Source organism: Stylophora pistillata, chromosome 11, assembly GCF_964205215.1.
Source record: "Stylophora pistillata chromosome 11, jaStyPist1.2, whole genome shotgun sequence".
NCBI lineage: Eukaryota > Metazoa > Cnidaria > Anthozoa > Scleractinia > Pocilloporidae > Stylophora > Stylophora pistillata.
In genome coordinates this window covers 10972430-10982421 of record NC_142529.1, presented here as the reverse complement: position 1 = coordinate 10982421, position 9992 = coordinate 10972430, and the positions used below count along the sequence as shown (strand labels likewise).

Below are 9992 nucleotides of genomic sequence, written 5' to 3'. Positions count from 1 at the left end.
CATTCCTACAAAATTCAATTACATTCAGTGCAACACAAATGGTTTTTACGTCCAACTCAACATTCCCAGTGAAAAAAAATTAGCAATTTATAGTCCAAGTGTACGTTTGCCTAGTCTTAAACTGTATTCTCGTAAAAGTTTCGTAATGTGAGCATACACACAGACCCTAAATTTGGAGCTGTAATCGTAAGGTTTTTTTTTCAATTCATTTTCTCAAAACGAAGTGTTCGAGACTGGATTGCCGCTTGTATTTAAACCACAGTTTATGACCAACATCAATTAACTACAACCTATCCCTTTTCTAGAAATGGTAGATTCCAAGAGATTTCTTGACATGTATCTTTGAGTAACAGCAAATTACATGTTATTAAACAAGGCTACTTAGCGAAAGAGTGCTCAGTAATGTTATGTTTCAGCACTCACTCCAACACAGTCCACTGAAAAATGTCCATGTTGGAAAACACATCAAGTGATCACCGATGAATATTTTCCTTGCGGTCGTGTCACCATTCGAAGGCTCAACACTTATTGCAAACAAGATCGGTTACAGTTGAGAGTTCCAGAATGGAGGGAGATCTCACGGTTCCAAAACTCTATTATTTCAGTCAATTCGTTCAGTTCTTTCGTCGTAAATTGTGTACATGCGTAAATCTTGGGATCACATGATTGATCACATGCGTTACTCAAGCCAATCACTCGCACATTCCTCCTTACGTGACAGAAAAGCGTTACAATTTTAAAGCGAAATTCTTCGGCTTTCATGCTTATATTTGGGACAAAATAATACCTGAAATACACATGAGATAGTAAGCATAGTAAAGCTTGGGTTACACGGAATGTTACCCTTTGCTATACAAATAATGGGCTCATCCTCGGTGTAAAAACCTGTGAAGCTCAGGAGTGACGTAAAACAAAGACAACAAAACATTATAAACAATAGCGTAGAGCAAAACAATACCTCATGAAACAAAAAAACCTCGTCAGCTTTTTACATCGAGGATGACCCAAATAATGAGAGCAACACAAACTTGCTTACCTCGATGGTCGCAGATTGCCTGGACATTGATTGAATGAAATCCTTTCCGGTTCACGAAGTCCGGCTTGTTTTCGTGAGGGGCCTTTATTCTGACATGAGTACCGTCGATGCACCCGATAGCACAGGGAAAACCACCTACTCTGAACAAACCTTGCTTTATTTCGTCTCGTTCTGCACCAGTGCATGGAAATTTTATGAAGTCGCCTAACTTTGCAGTCAAGGCTTTTGTCACCGGGCGAACTACCCAGCTGACAGTCGACTTGTCAAATCCCTGAAAAGTGTCACCTACTACTTGAAGAAACGAACTCGAAGCTAAGAATCCGAGGGTGATAAGGACTTGCATTATAGCAGGAACAGCACGGTTGCGATTTGTTTGGGGAGCGATATCGTCTGCAACAAGGCCAACGCTGTACTGTATCGCCTCTCGTCCAAAACGATACGTGGTACTCAATTCAGCGTCTGTATATGTTTCTAACTGATCGAGTTGGCGGCGATAAAATCTCCTTTTTTTTCGACGTTGATTTTCGGGAAGGTTACAGGGAAGAAGAAGTAACTGTCGAGCAGCCATTTTATTTGTGTTTATCCGGTGGATAAAATTTATACTACCTACCTAACCATGGATAAATTTATCCGCTGGATAGCGAGTGGATAGCGCTATCCATGCTTTCAACAACCGATATGACGCCATGAATAAAATTTATCCGCTGGATAGCGATTTATCCAACGGATAGGAAGTTATCCATCCTTTGAACAACCGCGTCCTGATTTTCAGCTTTGCTGCTTGTCTTACTTCACTAATCTTCCAGCAATTAAGAAACGGATTTAACGTCGAGTTAAAGTGAACTAAGACAATTGTTATTCTTCTTAGGACACTCAAGCACGATGAATATGTTTTTCCAAGAGCGATCACAATTGCCACTATAAAAAAATTGCGCATAACAAACTAAAGCTAACTGCATTCACAGTGTACTGTGCACTGCCTTTCTGTATCGCGCCATGTTAACCGCATTTGGTTGCCTCGGCGGTTGTTGAACATGATCACGCGCTTGAGTCTGATGATACTTCAGAGTACGACAAATCTTTGTGTACGAGGCCAGTGAAACAATCAGGCAAAGTGGTTTAAATAACCAGTTCCACAAATACGTTATATAATGATCAATTATGGTGTTTAAAGAGGCCTCGTCAAGACAAAAAACCCAAAAGGTAGCTACAATGATAAAGGTGCGCGTTAAAGTTAAAATTTGTCCGTATTTCAGCACCAAGAACAAGGCGAGAAGTCTGTCCTCGCTAATGGCCGCTATTGTCAGCAAAGAAATCCCACATAATGCTATGCTTGATATGTAGGCTGCGGTTATATTAAGGTATTGACAAATAACCCAATGTTCGTGAACCAAGGATAACACAAAAGCAGGATTGAGAGGCTGTATAACAAGACCAACTAACAGATCAGTTGTTGCTAGGCAACGATACAAGAGTTTCGATGAAGGGAAGATTCCTTGTGAAGGGCAACAAGAATGAAAGAATTTCCAAGAAACGCTGTAATGGAGAAGAGATTATACGTTTCTTATTTCTTCCTATCCAATAAAATATCGGAGAGGCGTTCTCAACGGCAGGTAATAATCGTGACTGTATTACTTAGCTTTGAAAATATTCATTCGAGTGTAGCTACGAGCGATCTAACTCCATGGACAGTAAAGTGCTTGTCTGATTGTCCGCTTTACTGCTTGTCTTACTTCACTAATCTTCCAGCAGTAAAGAAACAGATTTAACGTTGAATTAAAGTAGACTAAGACAGTTGTTTGATAAATAAGTCGAGGTCGTAGACGAAACTAGTTTTGAAGTTTTCGCAGTAGTGTATTGAAAGTAGAAGTTAGTTGGAGTTTGTTCACTTACATGGTTTATATAGCGTTAAGTAATACTTTCTTGGCTTCGATAAGTATAGTTTCACAACCATCCACGAACGCTTTTCATAAAATTAATATATTTTATTTTTCTCGCCAGCAGTCCGATACATCCCCTTTCCATCACAGCACTCCTTGGCAATTCTCTTATCCTTGTCGCCCTTCACAAGGAATCTTCCCTTCATCCGCCATCCAAACTCTTGCATCGCTGTCGACTGGCAACAACTGAACTGTTGGTTGGTCTCGTTAGCCAGCCTCTCATTGCTGCTTATCACTAACATTCGCTAAGTAGCATAGAGAGGCAGGTCAAAAGACCAACCAACATATCAGTTCTTGCCAAACCACGATACATGGATATAGACGACGGATGAAGGGAAGATTCCTTGTGGAGGGTAGCGAGGATAAAAGATTTCGCAAGAACAGCTGTGATAAAGATGAAAATATTGACTGCTGAAAAAGGAATCGCCAATCCAAGTTGTTGAAGTCCACCCAAAGAGGAGAAGCATAACAGTTGTAGAATTGTTTTGGTCGGTGTTCCACCCTTAGCGAAATTTGTTGTCGACATAATTCTATATTTTTTCGTTTTCCTTGTAGCTCTTTATTCAAGTTGGCACCAACATTTAATTCCCTTGGCAAACAGAAAGGCATCGGCCGGCTATGCTTCTGAGTAACAAAATAAGCAGCTTAACTAGCTAGCTGTTATTCCTTTGGGCCAAGAATTTAGTGGAAAAAAAGTCTCTCTCCATTGTGGTTAATTATGAATTTCAAAAAAGCTTTGTAAAAGCGACTTAAAAGAAAAGAGAAGCGAAAATTAGGAAAAGTTAATCGCTCAGAAAAAGGAAGACAGAATCAATAACACTTGAAGACAACTTAAACATGATCAAAGTCAAACTGCTGGATATATTAGATATTTTCAAGAGTCGACAAAACTTCTCATACGATATCGTTTTTCTCCTTAAAAATAATGCACATAAATATTTGAGGATGTTTTGTCCTTCCCTTGCAAGGACGTGATATAAAATTGATCTTTACCAATTGTTGCGGAATTTTCTTTCAGATCAATCCATTTTGTTTTCGGAGTCTTATATCAAATATTTTTATCACATAAACTGCCAAATTGTCTGTTGTGTCGGAAAAGCGATTTTTCCCTTAAACTTGTCAGGTGCTTCAGGTATGAACAGCAATAAGAGGCAAATGGATAGAAATCTGTGGTATCGTTTTTCAAAGGGCGAAAATAATCCCGCTCTGCTTAAATCAATGTTCGTTGATAGTGTGCAAATTGATTTGAGACAATCTCCAAATGCATCAAACCATTGTGAAATTTAGACTTTGGTTACAGATGCGAACGCAATTCAAAAGATTTGAATTAAATTTTGGAATGAAAAAAAGTTTTGCAGAATTTTTTAATCCGTTTAATTTCCATCTTTAGACAATATTAATAACAAAACCGTAACGAGATGTTATGCCACTAAACCATTATTTTACTATTTCATTCTCTGCCTGCACTATTTTTTCTCGCCCACAAAATGGCTTTTAAGTAACAAACATGACAATTCCTTCTCTTTGTAGTGCTCATAATTGCATCCTATATTTATTATTTACAATAAAAGTAGACTATTCATAAGGAAAAACAATTCGTGACATTTAAATGTAGTTTTTTTTTTTTTTTCCTTAAAAGCCTTAGCTGAAATGCGGGAGTCTAGTGTGCAACACAACTTATTTGCCTAATCAGTTAAGTTTAATTTAGGAACAGATTAGCACCAAGAGTCAAACACACAGACACCTTCGGTATTATTGTTATTTTATAACTTATTTGAAACTCCTTCTTCTCAGGTTAAAATTCACTTATGGCTGAGCGAGGACGATAAGTCGTTATTTTCAATTCGGAAAATAGGAAGATCCAGTGAAAAGGACTCTAACTGTAAGAACTGGTAATGCCGGGTCTGTTGTATTCTGTCCGTAACTACGTCTCTTTAATCACATATAAGATAACTAACAACAAACGAATTCAATCGACATCCCTCGCTCTTCGCTCCACGTGTCATTACCCCCTCAGGTCATGTGACCGACAACAACATCTCTTCTTTTCTTAACAAAATAAAAGAAAAACTTAATCTTAAACTAGATCATACGATCAACGCAACTGCAACTATGTCCAGAGTTTTTTTTAGCTTTACACAACTAATGTCCTTATCTCCATTGTTCGCATTGTTTACCTTTTTTTTTTTTTTAATCACGACGAGGTTCAAGCCTGTAAGAGGCTACTATCATGTCAGTTTTCTTTCTGGGTTACTTCCATTCACCATAGCGATCTGGGGGATGCCTATCCCGTTGCGGCCTCTGCTCTAATTCATTCCCTCTGTCTGGGAAAGAAAACCTTACCACGTTTCTAAGTTCACTATAAGGTATCTCTGGGCAAAATCTGAAGGTTTTCAATTTTTCTATCATGCGCCACATTTTTCGATTTTCACTAGGTCAATTCAAACATTCGCTCTTAAAAACCCTTTATCCATTTAGTTAATGAGATAAGAAAATGTTCAGTTAAGAAGGAAGCAGTAGGTAATTGGAATAATGTTGTTTTCATTATCTGGTGCGATTGACAAAGTTCCTCTTGACGCAACATCCTAATACTCAAGTGAACAAAGAATTAAAAAACTGCGGTCGGAAATTAATGGATATATATTTGCGATTTATCAAAACTCGCTGAAAGGTTATTTGATTCTAATTTCATTAGCAAAATTTGCCATAGGACTTCTTCGTATGCCTTTACTCCGTAAAAATACGCCCACAAAATGATTTTTTAGTAACACACATGCCAATTCCATTTCTATTAAGAGTTAATTGCAATTAGGAAGTAAAGTTAATAAAAGCAATCTAAGTAAGACTTTGTAATCTGGCTCTGTCTTCTCAAAAGCCTTAGATTACATGGGAGAGTCTGCTATGCAACACAACTTGTTTTTCTTATCGGTAAAGTTTCATGTCGTAAAAAATTAATTAATTTAATTTAATTTAGTCCATTTTCACTGCATTAAGTTTTGCAGTGGGGAAGGACTAGAAAGGAACATAGGAACCATTCGTGCTAGTCCACATCAAGAGTCAGACATGCAGACATCTGTGAGAGTATTGTTATTTTACAATTTATTTGAAACTACTCCATCTCAGGTATAAATTCATTTGTAGCTGAGTGAAAAAGATAAGTCGTTATTTTCAATTTCGGAATTTAGTAACATCCAGTGAAAAGGACTCTGACTGTAAGAAATGGTAATGGTTCGTTTTATTCTATACGCTCATTTATATATTTTTCACATCATTGTTTACATCTCTAGTGTCATAGACTATGTACAAAGATCCTACTTAAGTTTGTTCTTTCTTTTTATCCAGTAACATATCTGACAAGCGTTCTCTATGGCTGGTGATGATCGTGACCGTATCACTCAGCTTTGAAAATATTTATTCGAGTGAGGCCAACGAGGGATCTAACTCCATGGAAAGCAAAGTGCTTATCTGATTGTCAACTTTGTTGCTTGTCTTACTTCACTAATCTTCCAGCAATTAATAAACGGATTTAACGTCGAGTTAAAGTGAACTAAGACAATTGTTATTCTTCTTAGGACACGTGAGCCCGATGAATATGTTTTTCCAAGAGCGATCACAATTACCACTATAAAAAGAATGCGCATAACAAACTAACGCTAACTGCATTCCCAGTGTACTGTGCACTGCCTTTCTGTATCGCACCATGTTTAGTGCATTTGGTTGCCTCGGCGGTTGTTGAACATGATCGTTTACTTGAGTCTGATGATACTTGAGAGTGCGACAAATCTTTGTGTACGAGGCCAGTGAAACAATCAGGCATAGTGGTTTAAATATCCAGTTCCACAAATACGTTATATGATGATCAATTATGGCGTTTAAAGAGGCCTCGACAAGACAAAAAACCCAAAAGGTAGCTACAATGATAAAGATGCGCGTTAAAGTTAAAATGTGTCCGTTTTTCAGCACCAAGAACATGGCGAGAAGTCTGTCCTCACTAATGGCCGCTATTGTCAGCAAACAAACCCCACATAATGCTATGCTTGATATGTAGGCTGCGATATTTGCGTATTGACAACTAACCCAATGTTCGTGAACCAAGGATACCACAAAAGCAGGATTGAAAGGCTGTATAACAAGACCAACTAACAGATCAGTTGTTGCTAGGCAACGATACAAGAGTTTCGATGAAGGGAAGATTCCTTGTAAAGGGTAACAAGAATGAAGGAATTTCCAAGATACGCTGTGATGGAGAAGAGAATATACGTTTCTTATTTCTTTCTATCCAATAAAATATCGGACAAGCGTTCTCTACGGCAGGTAATAATCGTGACTGTATGACTCAGCTTTGAAAATATTCATTCGATTGTAGCCACGAACGATCTAACTCCATGGACAGCAAAGTGCTTGTCTGATTGTCTGCTTTACTGCTTGTCTTACTTCACTAATCTTCCAGCAGTAAAGAAACGGATTTAACGTTGAATTAAAGTAGAATAAGGTAATTGTTATCTCCTTTATGACGAACAAGTGAGACGAAGATATTCCGTTATGAACGATTGCCAATAAAAATACAATAGAGGATGGCGCATAACAAACAATGAATGATAACTGCACCCACAGTGCACTGTGCACCGCCTTTCTGTATCGCGCCATGTTCAGTGCATTTGGTTGGCTTGGCGGATGATGAACAGGATCGTGTACTTGAGTCTGATGATACCTGAGAGAGCAAAAAATCTTTGTATACGAGGCCAGTGAAATAGCCAGGCAAAGTAGTATAAATGTCCCAGTGTACAAGTACGTTATATGATAATCAGGTATGATGATTAAGAAGACCCCGACGAGAGAAAAAGCCCAAATGGCAGCGACAATGATATAGGTGCGCTTCAAAGTTACGATTTGTCTATATCTCAGCCCCAACAGCAGTGCAAGAAGTCTGTCCACGCTTATGGCTGTCATCGTCAATAAAGACACCGCACATATGGCATAGCTTGCTGTGTACCATGCATATCCTATGTAACGACAAACACCCCAGTGTTCGTGAACCAAGGATATCAATAAAGTAGCATGGAGAGGCTGGCAAACAATACCTACCAACAGATCAGTAGTTGCCAGGCATCGATACAAGAGTTTTGACGGTCGATGAAGGGAAGATTCCTTGTGAAGGGCGACAAGAATGAGAGAATTTCCAAGAAACGCTGTAATGGAGAGGAGAAGGCTAACTGCTGCGTAAGAGACTATATTTGGTGGAGGCCCACCCACCAAAGGGCTTGAGGGGAAGCATGTTAGTAACAATGTTTTCGTCAGTGTTACACCTCTTGTGAAATTTGTCGTCGACATTATTCTGTAGTAGACTCCTTTTCTTGCAGGTTATCTGTGATTACAACGAGAAATATTTTGTCTAAACGGCACACACCCAGCCACGATTGCTGAAACCGGACTTCCTCGAAATTTATCTCAAAAGACTTCATCGTCACCTTTTCCTCATTCAGCAGGGCGTGAGAAAATTGTCTGTTGTGAACTTGTCAGGCGCCTAACGTATGAAACAGAAATAAGAGGCAAATGTAGAGGAAATTTAAAATTTTCTTTCAACAGTGCGGGATAAAAAAAAATTCCCTCTTTACCAGGATAAACTTCAGTTGATAGGGTGCCAATAAATATTCCATATTATTTGTGTGAAGCTTAGACACTAATCATAGTCAGCCTCAGGAAGTTGAAAATAAACAAAAGGTTATCAGCTCAACGTTAAATCCCCTTAAATTATTCATTCATTGGGTGGGGGGGGGGGAATCAAAATAGATGTACGACACACGAATCGAGTGATGTCATCCCTTAAAAAATGCAGCATTTTTTTTTTTAAATTCTTGTATAGGAGTTCTTACTTGTATAGGATTGTTTCTCATTGTATAGGAGTTCTTTTTAATTGTTCTATCAAATTCTCTTTACTTATTTTGAGTGGCGACTGCAGCTTAACTACTAGCCAATCAAATGTGGGTCGCAACTAGCATTTTATGTCTGGATTAGTAAAACGAAATCTTAGTACTTAAGAGGCTCGTTTAACTTTAGCTTTGTTTTGACTGTCCTCTGCCACTTTTTGCGTTTTTATCTTAGACGTTGTCCAGAAGTTACGAAATTTTTAAGTCCGCTCCACACGCTTGTCTCTTGCTTTCGATTAAAGCGGGCAATCCAGACCGGGCAAGTTGGGCTCATCTTGCCCGCTCGGGTAGCCAATCAGAACACAGGGTTCGCTTCATCCTGCGTACGGGGGCTGCCAGCTGTACAATTATACAAGGTACTGAGCCGCGGAATAACGAGAGCAACCCAGACGTTTTTGACTAAGAGTGCGTAACAGGCGCATTTTCGAGGGAACATGCAGTTTGGGGGTGTTACGAAAATTAAGGAGGCTGAGAATTAATTGTCTTGCAACGGCTAGACCTTAGCACCTGGCCTCATTTTAAGACCAGGTTTTTATCTTGTACCAAACTATTTTTTTCCTTTTCGTTAGATGTCACTTTTTATTATTTTACCCTTTTTTCATCTTCAATCCACTATTTTTTATACAGATGCATGGATCTGTATCCATCTTTACATATATATTAATAGACAGTTGGACAAATAACCAAACAAATTCGAGACCAAAACTAAATCAGCTTACTTGGCAATATGGCGTCAGAACCAAACGCTTTCCTTTAGAAAGCAAAAAAAAATTGATTTCTTTTAGTACGGCACAAATACCTAGAACAATTCTCTTGTACTATTTTGCCAGCACGCGTGGCAATACGGTGTCAACGCCAAGCGCTTTCTTTTAATTAGCCGGAGAAAAGAGTGCAAATTGTTTTATCGAATGCAGAATACCTTTAAAACCTCTTTTAAATTACTCTTTGAAATTTTATCCAGCGCATTCATATTGCGAGGAGGAATAAATATGAGAGTACAATTGATGAGTGAACCGCACTTTCCATCGCTTTACTGCTCATAAGCCACGAAGGATGTTGGGAGAACCCGAGAAAAGTTTGTGAACCACG

General features: G+C 38.6%; 1 protein-coding gene across 1 annotated transcript; it reads right to left on the bottom strand.

The window, feature by feature from the left end:
* Positions 1-6469: 6469 nt before the first annotated feature.
* Positions 6470-8493, bottom strand: LOC148720015 (adenosine receptor A2a-like). The gene has a single exon (XM_088739488.1). The coding sequence runs from the start codon at positions 8305-8307 to the stop codon at positions 7354-7356; it is 954 nt and encodes a 317-aa protein (XP_088595614.1). The 5' UTR covers positions 8308-8493; the 3' UTR covers positions 6470-7353.
* Positions 8494-9992: the final 1499 nt, after the last annotated feature.